The 21,415-nt window shown below is 41.5% G+C and overlaps 1 protein-coding gene across 1 annotated transcript in view; it reads left to right on the forward strand.

The window, feature by feature from the left end:
* Positions 1 to 21,333, forward strand: part of avl9 (AVL9 homolog (S. cerevisiase)) — a 23,275-nt gene extending 1,942 nt beyond the window's left edge. Inside the window, exons 2-16 of the mRNA XM_023395100.2 lie at positions 1,056 to 1,176; positions 5,574 to 5,659; positions 6,122 to 6,193; positions 6,748 to 6,837; positions 6,927 to 6,993; positions 7,474 to 7,514; positions 7,612 to 7,650; positions 7,755 to 7,824; positions 8,305 to 8,798; positions 9,314 to 9,448; positions 9,551 to 9,770; positions 10,998 to 11,115; positions 11,464 to 11,517; positions 18,262 to 18,350; positions 19,015 to 21,333. Of these exons, the coding sequence (XP_023250868.1) occupies positions 1,056 to 1,176; positions 5,574 to 5,659; positions 6,122 to 6,193; positions 6,748 to 6,837; positions 6,927 to 6,993; positions 7,474 to 7,514; positions 7,612 to 7,650; positions 7,755 to 7,824; positions 8,305 to 8,798; positions 9,314 to 9,448; positions 9,551 to 9,770; positions 10,998 to 11,115; positions 11,464 to 11,517; positions 18,262 to 18,350; positions 19,015 to 19,142 (1,824 nt within the window). The 3' untranslated portion in view covers positions 19,143 to 21,333. The remainder of the gene's footprint in view (positions 1 to 1,055; positions 1,177 to 5,573; positions 5,660 to 6,121; positions 6,194 to 6,747; positions 6,838 to 6,926; positions 6,994 to 7,473; positions 7,515 to 7,611; positions 7,651 to 7,754; positions 7,825 to 8,304; positions 8,799 to 9,313; positions 9,449 to 9,550; positions 9,771 to 10,997; positions 11,116 to 11,463; positions 11,518 to 18,261; positions 18,351 to 19,014) is intronic.
* The last annotated feature ends 82 nt before the right edge of the window (positions 21,334 to 21,415 follow it).

Below are 21,415 nucleotides of genomic sequence, written 5' to 3' on the forward strand. Positions count from 1 at the left end.
GGGGGTGGGGGGGGGGGGGGGGGGGGGTCAGCGATCTCCTGCTGGGTATCAGATGATTGGGCTCCTGTAATCCCTCTGTCTCCATCTCTTTTGACCTGCCACCCATCTGTTTCTTCATCAGGAGGCTTATTAAAGAGATGTGGAGGTGTTTCTGTTCAGAGCATCACTTCTCCAGAGAAAGGAGTGGCAGCTCGCCCTGAGGGAGCGCACTCTGCAGCAGTTTATCCATAAAGAGTGAATCATTGTTGCTGGGTGTATGTGTGTGTGTCGCGTTCAGGACCAGCAGGTTTCAGGTTAATCTTGTAGGAGGCTCTTAACTGTCACCACTGGCAGAAGGCTGGGCTACAATGGTGGTGTGAATTTTTTGTAGAGATCAGTATAAACAATAGAGATAGTAAAGATGAGAAAAGATAGTCTGCTAGCAGCGTAGCGGCAGTTATTGAGGACCAAACACTGGAAGTGATGCAGGTTGAAAATGTTTATGTTCTCCACTGCTTGTGATTGAATTAAACCTGCAGCCACTGACCTTTTTTCAGTATCGATTAATCTCCTTTTTATCATTTCATGTGATTTATAAAGTGTCACAATCACAGTTTCCCAGAACTTGAGGTGAAATCCAAAACTTGAATATATTTAGTTTACACTGACATATCATCACATCTGAGAAGCTGGAACCAAAATAATATTTGATGTTGTTGCTTGACTTAATTGATTTAAAGTTTTGATGCTCGGTTAATCATTTAACTTCTCTCCTCTAAACTGAATAAAACAAATAAATTAGCTTTGTTTAGGCTACATGATCACGCAGCGCTGGTTGTAACTGACTATTACTCTTCTGAAGGCGGACTACAAACTCCAAATGTTGCTGGAGTAAAGAACTGAGGGGTGCAGGGTATCTCCTGGTTCTGTTTGTTTGTTGACCACTTATCCCATGAAATATCTGTACGTGAGTTAATGAGACGTTTGAGAGCTGAGAGCGAGTTAAAGGAACATGTCACCTACTCCGGCGCTGCATGGTGGTAAATCTGACCGTGCTTTCTCTCCTCGGCCCTCAGGTTGAATTCTCTTACCCTCCGCTGATGCCAGACGAGGGTCACGACAGTAACCTGCTGCCTGAGGAGTGGAAGTACCTCCCTTTCCTTGCTCTGCCCGACGGAGCGCACAACTACCAGGAAGGTACGTCTCCCCTGCAGTGTATGTAGTGGCATGTAAAGGCTGTTATTGTGCCATGGTTTTGTAATGTTTGACTGAATATCTCACCTCCGGCTTCTGGTCATTTTTTTGCTAATTGCAGACATTCTTTGGACCAAAAACTGAATCGCTGAATTGTGAAAATGATTCAAAAGTTACTGATTAATGTTCAAGTTCCTCTCCAGATATGTTTTAAACTATACCAGAATACTCTAATAGATTGTTAAACATGGTTTTCCCGCATAAAAAGTGGATAAAAATCTACATCCACGCTTACTTCCTCATTGAGGATCAGGCTTTGTGCTCCGCCCACCACCACTGCTTGTGCCGACCGGTGAAAGAGCAGTGTGTATCAGTACGAATAGCCACATGTTCGCGCCTCAGTCAGACCCAGACTCAGATGAGGAGTCTGTTGTGACCAAAATCGGCATCTAGCAGACGTATCATAATGGTTAGCGAAGTTAGCATCTTTTATTTGTTTATGTTGTTGTTGTTGTTGTTGTTGTTGTTGTTAGCTTGTAACCGGCAGTAGCTGACAAAGTGTTAGGGGTTGTGACAAGTCTCGCTCTCTGTACTGACAAGGTTTCGGGTTTATTGTTCACACAGAAACAGTGTGAGCTGTCTGACCTTCAAACTGGTGTTTGTTCCTGCAGTAAGTTTCAGTGTAAAACCACATCTTCATAAATCCCAGAGCTTCGACCTGATCGCTGGAGCTACTGAAGCACTTTTACTTTTGTGTTTTCGTGCAGTTTTAGGCACAAAAATCATTTCATGTTGATTATCCTAGGAGTTCAGTCATTTTGGGTTGTTTTTTTCCTCACATTGCCTGGAAATCCACCTGCACACCTCCACCAGTAAGGTACGGCAGCCCGGGAGGCTAAACCCAGGGAAAAAGAAACCCACAATCACTCCCTGCAGCATTTTCTGTAAAGCTCGTTGCTGTAAATAATCATTGAAGGCGACTAAGATAAGATGAAAATAGGATGTCCATCTCCGTGGAAATTACAACCTTGACAACCAAGATTTTATGTTTTTATTTGGGGAATCTGTCATTGTGTAATTGCTGAGTATGATGAGTTAAAGTTTCTTAGTGCTGATTTTGTAAAAGCAGGTGTCACTTAGGAAACCAGAGATAGTATCCAGGCTGTAAAGGGAGACCAGGACTCGGTGTTGGTGACAGTGAGCTGAACTGTCCTGTGTGTTGTGGCTGCTGTCATGTGACCAACCTGTGGTTCACTGCTGCTGTTCATGCTGCCCCGCGAAGGCAGTCAGGAGGAAAAGAGGCAAAGTTCACATCTAGATTCAAAACTACAGCGATCAGCACCAAGTGGTTTTTGATCTGATGATACAGGACAGAGGAGTTTCTCAGTTCCTGCTCATGGTCAGCAGCAGTTTTTCTGTCAGTCAGCTCAGTGTTTGTGTGGCTCTGACTAAGGAGGGAAAAATGTCGTTTTTCATGCTGCATGAATACGCAGAAACTTCCCGGATGAAAAAATCATCCAGCCTTTTTTTTTCTCTCTCTTGCGCTTTTACTTTGGAGGAAGGAGAGCAGTTTAAAAGTTTTGCATCCAGCATGGTTGCAGGTTTATTCATCTTATTTTTAGTCCCTTGCGGGTTTCAGATCTTTTTTTTTTTTTGCATAATTCACAATTATAATATTTTCTTCTCTGCACAGATGCATCACGACTAAAAATATTTGACCACTTGCGAGACTGTCATCATCATGCACGTGCTATGCATATTTTATATGTGCTATCCCATAGACTGCTGTGATCTGCCACTACTGGATCCACCTATTAATTAAAGCACATTCCCTTTAGAACTGCAACCATTAGACCATCGACAGAAAAGGAAAACATTTGCAGGTTCAAGGCTCTTGAAAGTGAGAATTAGTTGTTTTTCTTCTCTTACATTACTGTAAATTTCATATTTCGAGGTTTTAGAGTGTTGTTTGGACAAAGTACGACATTTTAAGGTGTGATATTTGACTCCAGAACGTTGTTTTCTGATGATGATTAATCGATTAAAAATGAAAATAATTAGCAGGATAACCGGTAACAAGAATAATCATTCGTTGCAGACCTATGGTCAGTGTATATCAGCCCGAATAAAGCAAAATGCATCACAAATTTCCATGTCCTACAGCTCATGATCCGACTCTCTCACAGTTTCTGTTTTACATTTCTAAAAAAAATCGAGGTGAATCTGAGCTGATCCCTGCTGTGTATTTCTTTAATCTACTGCTTGTGTTTGTGCTGCTGCAACATCAGACTGTCAGCTGTGATGTGACCGACACCCTCTGCACTGCAGCTCACGAAAACTACAGTCCCTGAGGATGTGACTGGGTGTTGGTTGCTCTGTAAATACAGTATACAGACTCACTCCGCTGTCGACACTAAAGCAGCTCTGTTGAGGGTTTCACAGAATTATATGTCTCTGTTTCTGTCTCAGTTCAGTTCAGCAGGACCCTCTGCAGACATGTATGCACCTCAGCAGCAGCTTCCGGTGACTATTGGTGCAGAATGTGAATCTGGAGCAGAGAGTTGTGTTGCTGTCTTTTTGGCTCGTGCTGGTTTGGTCCATGTGCCGCAGCTGTGGCCTCGGTCCAGATGCCCCGTTGCTGCCTCGACTGGTTAATCTCTGATGTCCACAGTCCAACCTTTTCGACCCTGATGGCGACTCATCAGAGCAGATCTTAACCGCGTTTTAAACTGCTCTTTGTCTCGTCCTCTGGTGGAATAAAGGGTCATAGTCGTGCCGTTTCCTTCACTGTTGCAGTGTGTTTCATTTTACTACTAGAAACTTTAATTATTGATAATGATCTTACTTGGATTCATGAACTTAAACAACCATGAAATACTTAACATTATCGCTGACCATCCACCCAATCAAAGCATATAAGGTTTCAGATGAGTTCCTTTACTTCCACATGCAGTTAAGCATCAGTTTGTATTTATTTGCATGTTTTCACAGACTGGAAACAATGCTTAACGTAGGTAATCCATCACAGTGACTATTTATTTTTATTGTTTCCTGTTTTTGTTTTTGTCATTTGGAAAGCTCTAATAAACAATATTTGAGTGTCATTCACCAGAACAGCATTTTATTCAAGCGCTCCGTCTTTGGACAAACAATAAGCGAAGTTAGATGTGATTAAAAGGACAATATGAATTTCCTCATTTATTGCTGCAAAAAAGATCGGGATCTCATATGTCAGGAGTGTCTTTGAATGCACCATAATTGGATCTTGCTCTGAAATTAGTGCATGTTTAAAGCAGCATGACGTCACCTTCAAGCGAGTAAAGTGGCTGCAAGTCAATTTTTAATGTGTATTAAAATGAACTGAAATGAGTGGCTGTTTGGAAAGTTGGAAATGCATTTAAAACTGTATGATGTGCTTTGGAAAACGCTCTACAGTCGTGTTGTGCGAGTTGTAGCTAATAGACTTCAACATGCAGAACACCAGCCGCCGATGAGCAGCTGGGACATGTTTTCTTCAGGTCGCATGTTTATCCAGTTTGGCCACAGTGTTGAAACCCTGCTGTGCTGCAATATGATCATTTAAACATCTCTGCTCAGCACTTATGTGGCCGATTTTAATTCTCTCTGCTTTGTACCCACACTCTTACATAACCACCCCCCCCCCCTCTCTCTCTCTGAACTTTGCATATCTTACTGTCAGGTGCATGTACTAATATAGGAGCTGAAGCTCTCTGCAGCGTGGGAACGGTGTGAGCTCCTAAACTGCACTCACACGTGACGTGTTTGCTGATTTTCCCTTTTGGTTGACACGTGTTTCTGCAGATTCTGATGGACAGTCCTTATGAAAGATTGTATGACACTCTATATTAAAGGTCCCGTATTGTACAAAGTGAGATTTCCATGTCTTATTTGATAATAAAGCTAGGTTGTATTTTATTACTGTGAAAGTATCAAAGCACTCAGTCCACAGAGAAATGCACACAGCCTGTATTCAGAAACTGTGCCTTAAAACGAGCCGTCAGGACTTCTGTAACTTTGTGATGTCATAACATGGCAGGCTCCGCTCTCAGCTATGCCTCAAGCCCTGCCCGCCTGGACCCACCATTCAATCTTACAGGATTTGTTTTCTCTGAGTGTTTATCTGAAATCAGCTATATTTTTAATCGATCACTCAGAAAACAGTCAGCCAATCAGAACAGAGGCTCAGAGTCTCCTCTCTTCTGATTGGCTTACTGATCTATTGTTGCTAGTGCTCCAGAGAGAATCCTGAGTGAGGAGATGTAAAACTACACTGAGAAGGTTTTTGGTACTTAAAACCACAAATACATCTACTAATGATTATTAAAAAAAAAAGTGTAAAATTTGGGACCTTTAAAATGACAGATCTTCCTGTTTTGCAGACACGGTGTATTTTCACCTGCCGCCGCTCACTGCAGACATGAAGTGTGTGTACGGAGTCTCGTGTTATCGCCAGATAGAAGCAAAGGTCAGTCCGAATACATTTCCTTTTAATTCTGGAAGCCTTGATTTTGTTCTCTGTCGTAGTATATACATATTGTGTGGCCAAAAGTATGTAGACACCAGTAGCAGAAGACATATTCAGATATTAGCATCAAAATATATGCAAAGAATCAAAAAGTAGGAGAAAAGTAATGCAGTGGTTTTGGAGTGAAATGTTCCCCTTTCACAAAAGGGTGCAAAGTTTGGGTGTCCACATACTTTTGGCCATGTGCTTTGTTTATCATTATGCACATCATTGTTCTCTTCTTCGTTTGTGTTTATGATGGGAGTTTTGATTTGAAGCATTCAGAGGAAATAAAATGACGAATGAGTTTGTGAGGAGGTCATCTGCAGAGCAATTACTCACACAGCGTCCTCATCATGTTTGGCTTGTGGTTTAATATATATATTAATATTTAAAAAAAAAATTGTTTTAATCCCTCTTCAGGCCTTGAAGGTCCGGCAGGCTGACGTCACCAGGGAGACGGTTCAGAAGAGCGTCTGCGTCCTCAGCCGAGTGGTGAGTCAGTCAGAGGACGACGCTGTTATCTCGCAACGTAATAGAAAAAAGATTTGATTTCAGGCTCAGTAGCTTTACGAGCTGGAGCTAATCAAATCAAGGTTCAAGTAACTGGGCCCTGAAATACTGTCGTGACCTCACTGTGATGGGGGAAAGGGCAGAGAGAAGGCTTTTCATTTCCAGCCATCCTCACATCTAGTTTTCAGAAATGAATCCAGCGAGGCTCTATGGTAACTGTCTCTTCTCATTTGAGGTGAAGAATCTGCATGTCGAGTCCCTGAAGTAAATTTCATTTAACGGTATGAAGTATAAAGTAGATTCAACATGAATGCTGGATGAGACATTAGATATCCTTTAATTATAAGGATATTATCACGTTTTATTCCTAAGTCTTTAGTCGTTAAACAGGGATCAAGAAGCACATGCTGTTTGGACTCATGATCGAGTGTTGCTTTTCCTGTGATGAGACATTAGCCTGCCTTAGGTTTTTGTGGCTCATACTGTAACTGACTCACACACACGGCCTGCTGCTGACTGTTTGTTTTGATCCGCAGCCTCTCTACGGTCTGCTTCAAGCGAAACTGCAACTCATCACACACGCATACTTTGAGGAGAAAGACTTCTCGCAGATCTCTATTCTGAAGGTGAGACTTTTGTGCACGTTTGGTTGTTGCTGTTCGACATCCCTGTCGTCACCTCCGCTCACCTCCCGTCTCCTGCTGCGACCCTGCAGGAACTCTACGACCACATGAACGGCTCTCTGAGGGGCTCGGCTCTGGAGGGATCGCAGGTTTATTTAGGTAAAACTTCAAATTTCACACGTCTGCAACGCTGCACTTAAACTTTTCAGGCGCACAGTTACACATCACAACCTGCCCAATGTGCCCATGTGTGACACAAATTCAAGCTTTTGATTTTTATTTTGCTCCTTTTCAGCGATTTTAGTTCAATAAAGTATAAGAAAAAAGCTCAAAATTTGCAACTATGTGTCATTGCTAAAGATTTAAATCATCCTTATTATATCTATAGCTCTATAAATACTAGACTCTTTAATTGTGCAGTTTTCCAGTCAAAAAACGAGCCAAAAACACACAGTTTTGCTTTGTTTTATATTTTCAGAGATGTAGAAATTCTTCAAACCGACCATATTTGTTGTTGTTTGTTTCGCGTCAGGCTTTTCGACTGCGTGACCGCTGCTAACTGCACAAAAATGTTCATGCATTTTTCTCTGAGGGTGAATTCCACACGTATTGATGCCCATGTTTGTTCCCTCTCCTCAGGGTTATCACCGAGGGATTTAATACTGCATTTTCGACACAAGGTAGAAGATGATGGCTGTGAAGATCATTTTAAAAAGAGTGTAATATTCTCTGTTTGTACGCCATCAGTAATCCGGAAACGTCTTCTTACCTTCGCAGGTTCTCATCCTCTTCAAGCTTATCCTGCTGGAGAAGAAGGTGCGAATAAACCCAACTTGTCCAACTTGTTCTGTAGTTATTCAGTACTTTTGAAATGTGACTCTGTATGTGTCTGTTTTTTTTTTTCTGACTCATGTTTGCAGGTCCTGTTCTATGTTTCTCCTGTCAACAGACTAGTAGGAGCTCTGATGACAGTTTTATCACTGTTTCCAGGTCAGTAAAAGAAAAACGTGTCTGACAGCTTCGCTCCTCCTGCATGACACATTAGGAAAGGGTGGTGCACAGGGTTAGTTTATTTAAATCCACCTGTGCAGATGATATAAAAACTGAGGGGAAGAGAGACATGAAATGCAGTCTTGAAAATATCTTAACATAATAAGTATGAATCCATGTGAGAGAGGAATCGCTTCAAAGACCTGCAGCAAAATTCAAATTATTAATCCACCAGCAAATTATTAATAGAGGCAGAGGAGCCTGAGAAAGTCATATTAGGCTTAAAATCCCTGTGGAGATCTGGAGCCGCTGTATCTCAGCAATGCACACCTCCACCTTTTGTGACCTTATAACCTTAAAAGATGATAATACATCTATGATGTGTTTACAGCAAAAAGCAGAAAATGAGTAATCCAAAGATTTTAAAGGGGTGCTCAAATGGAAAATCAGGAAATCATTTCATGTATCTGATTTGTGCAGGTATGATCGAGCACGGCCTGGTGGACTCGTCACACTACAGACCCAAGAGCAGCGTGTCGGAGGACCTGAGCCTGGTGGAGAGCATCTCCGGAGCCGAGGAGTTCGTGTCTGTGTCCGTCACCGACATCGCCAACACCACCCTGGAGCTGGAGGTGGAGGAGACCGTCCAGCCCGCTGCAGAGTCCCTGTCCTCTGGGAACAGCACAGAGGGGGACAATCACCTCCTCAAACCCCCATCACGTACCTCTCCAGACTCCTCCGAGAGCGACTGGGAGACCCTGGACCCCAGCGTGTTAGAAGAAGGTGGCGCTAAAGAGGCAAGCGAGGGGAAAGAGACGGGGTTGGAGCAGCTACCGGACGCCTTCGACTCCAAACCAGGAACGCCCATCACTGTGCAGCCGCAGGCGGCCGGCGGTCAGGGAGGGGTCACCCAGGGCCTGTTGTCTGGTCTGGAGGAGGACCAGTACGGGCTGCCGCTCCCCATCTTCACTAAGGTAACTACAACTGCTGATTGACTACTTATTATTTTCATTATGTCTCAGATTTTATACATAGCAATCCAAAACATTGTTGCCAGAACGCGAAATTATATCTTCAGTTTTCCTTTTTTTGTCAGACCAACAGTGGAAAACTCCAAAATCTAGAATTAACATATGATATAAAACAGGGAAGGGTTAGTTTCTAAATAAATGATATAAATAAATGTGAGAGAATCCATTTTGGATTGAAACTCTGAAGTCATATTTCCTCATTGAGTTTTGGAGAAAATCTGTTCGTGATCAATATTAGTTAATAAATAACCAATAAAGACAAGGTCACAGCCAACGCCTCCCACTCATCAAATAAAAACCTATGTGTGTTTTGGTCCAAAGAGGATATTAGTTCAGATATAACCCTCGGAGAGCTTGTGTGTGTGTTGGGTGTGTCCTTCCACTGAAATCCTACCCCACATCGGTCCAGGCAGCGGGGTGGAGATAAGCACCTGACCTTTGCCTGTTGTTGTTGCCAGGGTTACCTGTGTCTGCCCTACATGGCCCTGCAGCAGCATCACCTCCTATCAGACGTGACGGTGCGAGGCTTTGTTGCCGGGGCAACCAACATCCTCTTCCGCCAGCAGAGGCACCTCAGTGATGCTATTGTTGAGGTAATAATATATAAACTGAGTATAAACTGCTTTATTTACTTTTAATTTAACCTTCTTTAAAGGTTCCTGAAAGTAAATACTGTACGTTTTCCGGCGTTGTAGGTGGAAGAAGCTCGTATCCAGATCCAGGACCCCGAGCTCCGGAAGATCCTGAGTTTGACGACGGCAGACCTGCGTTTCGCCGACTACCTCGTCAAACACGTGACGGAGAACCGCGACGACGTCTTCTTGGACGGGACGGGCTGGGAGGGCGGAGACGAGTGGATCAGAGCCCAGTTCACCCTCTACCTCCACTCATTACTGTCCTCTGCACTACAGCAAGGTGGGTCCCTCACCTTTATTGATTGTGTCTTTTTCCCTCTCTTTTGACACTTACGACAATAGACTCAGCACAACTAAAAAATCAGTCTCGGAACTGTGTCTGTTTTTCCTGTAATTAGAACAAATCTCCACAGTTTTTCCAGGAAACTAAAGAAATTCTTAGGAAATAACGAACCTGTAAAATAAAGTCTCTTTTTTTTTTTTTTACTTCAGCTGCTTGGAGCAGATTTTCCAAAGCGTGTGTATGTTTTTAGATCGATACTGTATCATTTTCAAACTGCCAATTGATTTCCATTCATTCCACTACGATAAAAATGTAATTGTCGTCTTATATATTATTTACCCTGCTTGCAACTGTAGTACAATATTATGATAATTGAACCTGAGGGAGGTATTAAAGTCATTTTTAAATCAATATAGTTCATATTAATCTATATATCATCCAATCATACAGTATATATTCATATCCTACACTATCTCTAATGTTAGGCGGCTCATATAATCTTATGACATTTATTCTGTCTACATCGTTGCTGCTACACCACTGCCTGTTTTCAACAGTTTTACAGCCTCCACCTCTGCAGCCTTTGTCCTGTCAGTGTAGCTTCAATTTGTAAAGTGAATTTAAAATATATCAAGCTCGGGGAACAGCTTTGTGAGGCGTGCTCAGCTTCGTTTCACGCCGCCAAACTAATGTGGATATTATTGTTGCAATAATTGGTTAAAAATAACTAACTAAAAATATTCACTATGTCTAAGCTGATTTCCAGAAACACAAATGAGCTGAAGGTAGTGAGTACATAATGCTGAATGTCCTGAAATGAAACAGGCAGCATAATGTGCATACATTTCTGGAAGTCTATAAGTTTCCTGTGCATGTTTATTTCTCTGCGGATGTAAAGTTACACTCTGTTTTTCTGGCTTTGTTTCTTCACTGTCAAATTGGTTTTAACTTTTATTTCCAGGAAACATTAAAAAGGTTAAAAGAGCTTTAATTGTGTTTTCCATTCATGTCGGACTGAGTACTAATACTAGTTGTATTTTGAGCACGTCGTGTTCAGAGGCATCACTAATTATGATTGGAGCTGTAATCACTGCGTCATGTGTACCCACTGCGATCATCACACATAATTACTTTGTAGAGAAAATGACAGTAAATCCAGTTATGCTGCTTAATGGCGTTCGCTGACTCCTTCGCTTGTCTCTTGTTTGTCTTGTCACTGTGCAGATAATGAGCGGCTGCTGGCTGATTACGGCGCTCCTTTCATCGCAGCCTGGAAGATCAGCCACAACTATCGGGTGTGGTACAGCAACAAGCACCCCGCCATGACCGCCATCACCCCAGGGTACGTGGACAGGAAGGAAAAATGTGCCAGGCACTTTGGGAAAAAAAAGAACATATTTTACTTTGAAAATCCATTTTTTGCCTTTTAAGAAAGTAAATTAAATTTTAACCTTAAATGTTAAATTAAGTCTAAAAACAAGCGAAAAAATTGGCTATGTATTGATTTAAATCAGGAACTATCTACTCAACAATAAGTAAATTATGAATCCAGATATTAAATACACTTTCTTGGTGCTTGCCAGTTTTGGGAACTACACACTGTATGTGCAGTGATGTTTGAGTGCAGTGTTCATTTAGATACAAATCTACATATATATAAGTGATCCCTGCATTTTCCTTTGTGTTGCAGACACCCGTTCCAGGGGCAGTACAGTGTTGCTGATGTGAAACTACGGCTTTCACAGTGAGTATTCTTTCATCTCCTGCTATTTACAGGACAATACACAATATCTTTAATGTTCAGTCAAGTGGAAGTCTGTCTTTGACTTCACCTCAGCAGCATAAAACACTGAGACACAAGTTCATTGTATTTGTTTTTTTTTTGTTTTTTTTTTTCTTCTTTGCTGCAGTTCAGTGGAAACAGTGCCCCACCAAAACCTGCATGTTGTCGCCCTCATGTGGTGACAAGATGAAATGCCGTAAATTCAGGAAGTGACATTTGATAGGTTCCGCAGCTCTCACTTTCAATAGTTGAGTGTCCTGCTCCTTTTAAAAAGAAAACTGTAAAAACTCAGCATAACACATTTAAATAAGAGGCGTCCACCCACTGCACATTATTTGGGGGTCAACTATAAATTTCACCTTAATTAATGCCTTTATAAAAAAAAATGAAACTAAAAACAAATTAACATAGAGTTGGGTGATAGAGGAAAGATTGCTGCTGGTCATTCAGACATGGCAACAAGGAAAAGTCGAACACGATAACAAGTGGTAACTAATACAAAATGAAGTTGAATTAAAAACATAAATAAACCAAATGGATTATCACCCTCAAATAGTAAGGAAAAGTGCTTTTATTTTGGAGGAAATGGAATAAGGAATGGCAGTGAACAGCCTTAGTTTGTCTGGATCTGGGACGTCTGATTTTAATGTGGTCGTGGTGGCAGCGAGGGTCTCGTATCAGCTAAACTCATTAATTATGAGCAAGTTTCATTCTCAAAAACAGAGCCGGAGACTTCTTCAGCTTCGGCTCCGGTTTCATTCGAGGAAGTGTGGATGAAAGGTGACTCCGTCCACAGCTGGAGCGCCGCTTCTACTGTTACACGTCGGATAAATGCCCCCACCACCACACACACACACACACACACACACACACACACACACACACACACACACACACAGGGAGAGTCGAGTGTGTCTCCGTCCCTAACTTAGCTTTATGGTGAGAACACGGGCAGATCTGCCTGGCTGTGATACTCGCTGCTCTCACTTTACCTTCAGGGGTTTGGTGACACGGCTGCCGTGAACTTTGTCGTGATGCGTCAGTAAACAAACACACAGACAAACAAACTGTGGAGGAACCTTAAACTGGGTTAGGTTTAGTTTTGCAGCACATTAAAATCAGAAGTGGAATAAATACTGAGATAAAAAAGAACAAGAGGGTGTGAACGAAGAAAAAACTGACTAAGAAAGTGCACAGAAAATACAGCATTGTAAAATATAACAGCAATGTCCGGGAGAAGCTGAACATAGAGAAATAAACCAAAATATAAAAGTAACAACATAAAACCATCAGAGTAAAACTATAAAAACTACCTGTTAGCTTAGAAAAACAATTGCATCATGTTTTCCATGTGAAAGTTAGCCGACTAATCCATTAGTCGATTGATTAATTCATCATTTAAGCCCTTTTTGAAGCAACAGTGGCAAAAAGTTCATTGATTTTCTTTGTCCTCTATATGACAATTAGTCAAAAAAAGCAGCAATTTCACGATGACAGCTTGGGCTCTGGGAAACGATTAATTAAGAAAATAATCAAAAGGTTATTCGACAGTGAAAATAGTCGCTGGTTGTCGCCCTGATTAAAAAATTAATTACTTCTCTACAAACTGCCTGAAACTGCCTGGGCCTCTGGGTTCTGGGCTCTTGGGTAGTTGCTCAGTTGGTGATCCAGCCCTGATTTCAACCCTGCACTTGCTACATCTCAGAATGATTGAAGATTTGAAGAGTGCTGACCAGGTCAGAGCCGCCTCCTCCATGTTGTTTTCACAGTCCAGGAGGAGGTTAAAGGGGCACTGCTGGCTCACCGCTCCCCTCGCTGTACTATAAAACTCTGCATAATACCCGATATAGTTTTGGGGAGGGGGGGGGGGGGGGGTGATCAGGGGGTTCAGGCAGGAATTCTGGCACTGGGCCATTGAAGCTTCTCAGGATTAAACGCGTCTCATTTCCTGCCTCAGCTTTGTGTCAGAGCAGGCCTCCAAAACAGGAGGGGATTCAGCCGGTCTGAAGAGGTGTTTGTGTGTGTGCGGGCGCGTGAGGTTTGTACACGTGTTCTCTAAACGGAGACGCGAGGGCACGGCGGCAGATAAACAGCTCAGTCTTCACTGCAACCTTGAACACCAGAGACGAGTGTTTATTGACTGTCAGGAGCTTTGAGCCTCGCAGACTTCATCCTTCCTCTGAGGGATGGTGAAATCTTTGGCAGCACGAAAAACGAATGCAGTTATTAAATCCAAGAATACCCTGTGAATAATAAGGAAGTGCTGATGAGCATTTATTCTTAAAGCTTACACCAATTTTTTTTTTTTTCCACTGTACATGTAGAAACCAGGTTCAGCTTTCATATGCTCATTAAAATGAGTCAATTTGACAGTTTTGTTAAATAATAATAAAATAATATCTAACATATAAGCTCCATACAGGCCACACAGAACACAAGTAATGTTCCTGCGGTTAAAAACAAATAGATATTAAATAAGATAAAAACTGCAACAATAAGACAAAGTGCAAAGCTCTGCAAGGAACTAAGAGGCAGTTTATGGTGCGTCAAAGTACATTTTTATGACGTTAGCAGAGGTGCTCCTATGGATGGATTATGGGACAATGGGCCCCCGGGGACAGACATGTAAAAAGCCCACAACCCCTCATACAAAGGAGTGTTTGTAGCCATTTTAAGTATTTTTGTGATAATTTTTTGTCTGTTTGTAGTTGTATGTGTCTGTTTTAGTAACACTTAGCCGGGAAAGCCCTGGGGCCTCATCCCCTTCGGGCCCCTCGGCTTGTGCCTGGTGGGCCTGTTCAGTAATCCATTGATTGTTTACCTCCAGAAAATAGGAAAAGAAACATATACTGTATCAGTGCTAATGGATTATATTCTAGCAAAGCGTTGTAATACAACTAAGATGAACTCAATTTGCTTTGCTTGTTGACTTTTCTTCCTTCATTTGATTTTTTTTTTTTTTTTTTTTTTTTTTTTTTTTCTTTGGTGTCCATCAGCCATCAGACATTTTCCTGGCCCCTAAGCGCTGCCTTGTTGCCTCTCGTCAGTCAGGGGCAGCAGAAATCTCCCTCTGTTTTTCCCTGCGTCAGTAAACATGGAGCTGTTTTGCAACTTGAGATTGGACATCGGGGGGGAAACTGGGGTTAGTAGGACAGACGGTGACTGCTCTGATGTATCCCACTTGTCAGGATGCTGGTTGAGAAAGTAAAAGAGGAAAGCTGAGTCCATCCACTCTGCTCAGTTCGTCATTCTCACTTCACATGACGGTGAAGCTCTTGATCTCACTGCTGCTGCCCCTGACATTTTTGTGCCACCTCCCTGCTATTTATGCTCTCTGTAAAAAAACAAAACAAAAAAAAAAAAACTAGGCCCTACGCTTGACTTCCTTGTGAATGTGCTGTGTTGCATGTGTATTATGGAAGCACCGGGGGCTAACACAGCCCACCCTTTTCATGCTTCCTCGTCATCAGTGTCGGACAAAGAGCAGCCGGTGGCAGAGATGTTCTCAAAAAACAGTCATGTGACGAGCTGCACGGCTGCAGGCACACACACACTGTTAGAGGAGCTTTCTTTATTGTCAGTGCACCACACTACTCTACATAAGGAGCTGTTTATTTGGGTCAGCCAGCGAGATGGAGAGTCAGTGTGTCCGCTGGGCTCCTCTCTGAGCTAACAGAGCATGTAGCTCAGGGGAAATAACTGCTTTCTGTTACCATGAGGTTGTTGGAAACCAGTCTGAAGCTGGGTGGTATTAGAAGAAAGTTTAAATGTGATCATTTTACCACACTGTTTCCATTATTCCACCCAAATTTCCTTTCAGCAGCTTGAAGGTTATTAACATTTTTTCCATGCTGCAGTATGTCACACGGAACAGTGCATTTAAAACATGACTCTAGATGTCTTTTGTTGTATATAAACATAGATATAACATATTTGAGTTTTGAGATCTCGAATGGAAGCTAAAGTTAAAGGCCCATATGACATTCTTTGTGTATAAATATACAGGCAAAACCAATAAATAATAAAAAAGTACAAACAGCTTATAAATAAAGGATGAAAAATGCTTAAAATTGCATAAAATAAATAAAACATTAATGTGAGCATTGGAGAAAAATGAGATTCAAAAAAAGAGAAAATATTAACGGTCTGTGATTCGGTCATAGGTACAAGGCCGCTGGCTGAGTACCGAAGACTGGACTGTTGCTAAGCAACACATAAACATTTTCCTGACCTGTACGTGCACACTAGCTTTCTACTTTGTCTACATGTTACCTCAGGAGTGCGCTGAAGTATCCAGGCTCCTTCCCTTCACCCTCTTCTGACGACCATACACCATTTAATTCAAATGTTATTTCTGGGAATATTTTCTTGCATCTTTGCAAAGTTTGCTACAATCTAAGATAGATAACGACCGTTCATGTAACGCTAATTAACGGTTAATTGAACACCTGTGACGCGGGGTGATACATGTAGTTAAAAGGTGTTGTACTCTATATCAACACTCATGGAATGCCTCTCGTCCAATCAAATTACTTGGTCGGAATTAACTGCTGTATAATGCAGCATATCGGCATTGACCAGTAACCTCATCAGTACTTTACATATATATTATGGTAATATTTTGTTATTGAGAAAAAATGACTTAAAGCCACAATATGTAGAATTTGAAAATGAGTGCCCCTCAGTGTGTGCATCAAACAAGATGCATATCAAACATGGACAGAGCTCCAGTTTTTCTTGGAATAGTCTAATTTAATTCAACAAATAGTGGCTTTGAGCAAAGTGATTAAAAAAATACGAAGGCTCTCAGCACTGCTGGGAATGCACAACAGCAGGTCTCGTACTTTGAAAAGAAAGACAAAAGGAAGTTGGCACAGTGAGGACAGATTCCTGGTGGACGTGCAGCCGTGGAGCTGGATTATTGATCCTAGCAACAAGCGCCTAGCAACCACAGCTTGTTTGGTGGATCCACTCGGAGGACGGCCGTCTGACTCCGAGACGCCACAGAGGCAGCGAGTGGCGGTGCCAGTTCACGCTCCACCGGGCTCGGTCTGCACAGAGCGGTGTCATGTTGATGCTGTAGTCAGATAAACACTGTGTGTGTGTGTGTGTGAGTGTGTGAGTGTGAGTGTGAAGGAATGACGTGACAGCACACACACGCAGCTCTCACGTTCTCTCTGGTTTTTAGTTTCATATACAGACTTTACACCGCGCAGGTCTCTTTTAGATGAGCACTGACTCTTGGCTTTGACAAATTAGATTTATTTTCCCTCCATCAGTTGTATTTGCTCTGTCATAGAATATTTAGGAAGGAGACGGCGTCATTGTCTCTGACAAGATGAAATCTGCAATTTTCCCTTTGTGTTTGAATCAATTTTCTTTCCTTTTGTTGCAAAAGCAGTCAACATGGACCAATATTCACCTTGGTCTTTGAGTGATTTCTGCTGCTTCACGTACGGTGCAGAGGATTGTGCTGAAATCTGTCATTTATTTGAATCTTAATTCTAATTTGAAAACAAATCTTAACAGTTTGCGTCTATGTAAGGTATTTTTACTGTTCTCGGCTACACTATTTTCAGTTTATTCAGTTTTTGCTCATGTGTCTTATTTGTTTCATATATTATTTTTTACGCAATCCTATTTTATTATTTCGTAATTTGTTCTTTTTTAAGAATATCGCATCTGTCTTTTTTCCTTTCAAGCTAAAATATTGAAAAAATGCAAAAATATTTGCAGATTTCAGCCTCTCAAAAGAGAATATTTGCTGCTTTTCTTCATACAATTTCCAGCAGCTATTGTGTCTTAACATTCATTTTCCCACGACTGTTGGGTTGGGCCATAATAAGAATGATATTGTGTAGTCTGACTTTGGAAGTAAAGCAATTAGTTATGGAGAGAAAGCAGCAAAACATCTGCTGCAGCATGAGGTCACCATAAAAGAAGCATCAAAGAAGTTTTCTGCTGTTTTTTTTGCAGGACGTTCGCGGTCATAGCAGTAACATTGTGCTAGCGTCGTCTGGGCCAAAACAAATAGAAAAACTCAGAGGCTTTTGTTTTCATTGTGTCTCATAGATCAGCTGCAAACTCAGTGCGACAGCTCACTGCTATGATCCTCAAAGGTAACAGGTTACTTCAGGCAGCTGCACTGTAGTACAGTTCACAGTGAGTTTATTTTCAGATGAAATAACTGGCTCATTAGAGGGTGTGAAGGCTCTGAGTGTTCGAGTGACAGACGTCTGTGCTCGGCAGCTGCTGACACGTATCCCCGTGGTCTTTTTTAACAACGCGGCCGTTTTCCCAGATGATGCAGGAGTGAGATTCCTGCTGAATGTCAGCTCAGTGGGGATCCATGTGAAAGGTTGCGCGTTGGACACAACACCAGGCTGCTGTGCGGATAAAGCCGGGTTGGGGCTGCATTTAGCCATCCATTCGGTGTGAAACGTTTGCCACTCGTTTCCGCTCTCAGGTCAGCTCCGATCATTAGATGCGTCACCTGTGACTGTTGCTCAGCCTCTCCTGTTACATAATCCAACCTCTAAGAGGTCGACGCAACATTTAGCAGCAGCAGTTTTGTGTAGTTTGTTTCTTGGAAAGGAGGAAGAATTCCAACAATGTCACACCAGAGACAGAAAGGTGAGGGGAGTGCATGATTTCTGATTTGGTGAACCTTTTGTTTTCTCTGTTTTCTCTCCGTGTCCGCTGCAGCTCGGTGCAGAACAGCGAGCGAGGGAAGAAGATCGGAAATGCCATGATGACCACCAGTCGCAGCGTGGTCCAGACGGGGAAGGCAGTGGGTAAGAAAGCACACAAACCAGTTCCTAAGTTAAAACCCATATGAGACATGGAGGGAAGATATTGACACTGTCAAGCAGTCTGATGATGCTGTTACTCAGGGTAGTGCCCTGGAAGTAAGATGAAAGACATGAGCGTCTTGCTGAGTGTTTCATTCTTCAGATCCTGAGCATGCTGAACCAAACCAAATAAACCAGAGATTCCCAAATATTATACTGGTTGGTGTGTTTTCAACTCCATTTCTCTACAGCACGCCTACAACTAAGTGAAGCACAGCCACTGATCAGGGTGTAATTTGTTCCTTCCTAAAAGGTGAAACAAAGCTAACAGCAGAGCGAGGTAAATCAATTAAGTGCAGTCTTTACACGCCCACACAGTCCTAAGCTGAGGTCTATAAACCAGAATTAGTCAAATCACCTGTGTGGGTGGACCAAAGGTGTGCAGGGTTTTTAAAGACACTTCCATCAGACATGGCTAACCAGACAGTTCTTCTTTTTATTTTAATCAATCTGTAAATGTAAAGAGCATTCGTTTTCTGTAAGAGAGAGTTACCTGTGTCACTGTTGTGTATGATCACTTAGCCCAACGAAAAGAAAACAGACCTTTATTTAATGAGTATGTCACAGAGCACCTGCTTTGCAAGTAAAATCTCTTTCTCTTTCTCAGGTCAGTCAGTGGGCGGAGCGTTGACCAGCGCCAAGTCGGCCATGTCCTCCTGGTTCTCCACACTAGCCCAGCCTGCAGCTGTAACCCCCCCGGCCTCTCCTGAGCCTGCCACTGAGGTCAAACCGTGACCAGCCCCCCTCCCCCCCCCAATCATCTTCTGATCCTCTGGCTACTGTGAAACCTGAGGGTCAGCGGTCTGAGAGCTGGTGTCATGAAGGATGTGAGCAGGAAAATCTATGTCTAAACCATAAAACCCGATGGTCACATCCCTGATTGGATTCTGGGCTTTTTCCAGCATCATATTAGCGGGATGCCACTCTGGACAGTAAGGGAGTGATGCTGTTATATTAACTGTACAGTCCATATCCACTGTGAGGCAGAGACTGCCAGCGCTTTTAATCAAAACCGGAATTTTTCAGCAGGCTGCATCATGTCTGACAACCTGTTTCTCACTGCTGCAGCTTGCATTGCTGAACACTTTCCTGTGAGACACTAAAGATGCTGTCTTTGAGAGATGCTGGTTTGCGGTGTTCACTCTTTGCTGCGCATTTCTAGAGTTTGTCTATATTGCAGACTATTTTGTTGACAAAGTAACTATGTAAGAAATATAAATCAGTGTCACAGGATTTGACAGAAGAGCATGAGCTGTGGCACCTATGAAGATTTTAATGGTTTAGATTTAAAATTCAGTCTGGCTCATGTTTGATGATGCCTCTGTAATAACATTGTGGTTGTCTCTTCAACAGCTTGATTTTATTTATTTATTATCGTTATAAATGTAATATTTTTGGGGTTTTGGACTTACTCGGACAAAACAAGTAATTTAAAAACTTCTATGAACCCACAGAACTTGTGCTAAAAGGTTATTAGACAAGTCAAACATTTACAATACATAAATAAAAATATTGTTAGCTAAATATTTAGCATAGAGGCTAAATATAAAGAGTAAGATTTTCCTTTAACCTACAATCAGTAGCTAAAGCCTTTTAACTAGCTAGAAAATGCTAAGAAAGGTGGCTAGCTAATGCTACTTAAAGGTTTACAGTTTAATGCTAGACATTTTGATTTATTTCCAATGTGCTTTTGATGACAACAAGAGAGATTAACTTAAAGAAAATAATGTTATGAAGATAGAAGCATGGTGTCTGTAAACTCATGTCAGCTAACTAACTTTGGTAGCTTGCTCCCTAAAATGTGTTAGCTTCTGCTATGTGAAAAATAAGTAAATAAAAATAAAAACATGAAGGAGTAAAATATAGAATAAGCAAGTGAAAGATAAATAGAAGAGTAAAATAAAGTTTTAATTGAATTTAGCCACCAGTTTTTTCAGTTAAGCTAACTAGCCTCACAGATGTCTCAGTTGATCCACTCATGAAGAAAATGAAAAATATTGTGTGTGCTAATTCAAAAAAGGACCTACACTTTCTTACTCTTGTTCACACACAACCAAACACATAATGCTATGACAATGCAATTACAAAATTTGAACGCTGTTACTGAAATAACCACAATGTTATTACATAAATCCTTGTGAACCTAATGCCTGAATTTGTGCCCTGATAAACGTGATAAAACCACCCTTAACTATGAAGGAACCTGCACCCAGCTATATGTTTGACAGGGTGTTATTAACCCTCACCCAGGCCTTTTTGTACTTTGCTGTCAGTATATATATTGGGAGAACTATATTTAGTAAATCTGAAGACATTATAAAGTCAGATAACTTATTTATTTGTTGTGTACGAACTTGTTATCTCATAAATATCCATGTTTTGTTATGGCAACACTGGAACAAGTCCTAATCTGTGGACCACTGTGTGTATTTGCACAAAGCAGCCATTATATTCTATTTATGTGAATCTTTATCTTGTATAACTGTAATTTTGAGGTGCTTACAGGATCTTTTCCCTCCATGCAACAAATATTTGACAACTGTTGGATTAAAGTGGTCCAGTGAGCATGTTCTGTCCAGTCCAGTTTTACAGCTGTAATCAGTGTCATCCTGCTGTCTTTAAAAACATTTTGAACATTTGCTCTTTTTTCTTTGTCTCTTGCGCTTTTAAAACTTCTTCAGCCATTGACTCATTTCTGGAATTTGCTTTCGATTTCTGGATTATGTTTGAGAGAATATCAGCTATTAAAGCTGCTTTTCTGTTTCTTTTTTTACCCTCTGATGATATATTTTTCTTTTTGTATTTAAAAGATATGAATGTATTGTGAATTGAAATTCACAGAATATTTTCTTGACAGATGCTTTTAATGTATTTGAGAAGAAAGTGATACTATATTATATTGCTGTATTAAAAAAAATAATTACAATACCGCAGGGTTTTATTTTTAGTGGAACAATTCTTTTATTCGTCTGGGTTCGTGTCTAAAATGTAGGTCAGCCAAACAAAGT

Source organism: Seriola lalandi, unplaced genomic scaffold (assembly GCF_002814215.2).
Source record: "Seriola lalandi dorsalis isolate HSWRI2012SDOR001 ecotype SW California unplaced genomic scaffold, Sedor1 jcf7180002054956, whole genome shotgun sequence".
Classification (NCBI taxonomy): Eukaryota; Metazoa; Chordata; class Actinopteri; order Carangiformes; family Carangidae; genus Seriola; species Seriola lalandi.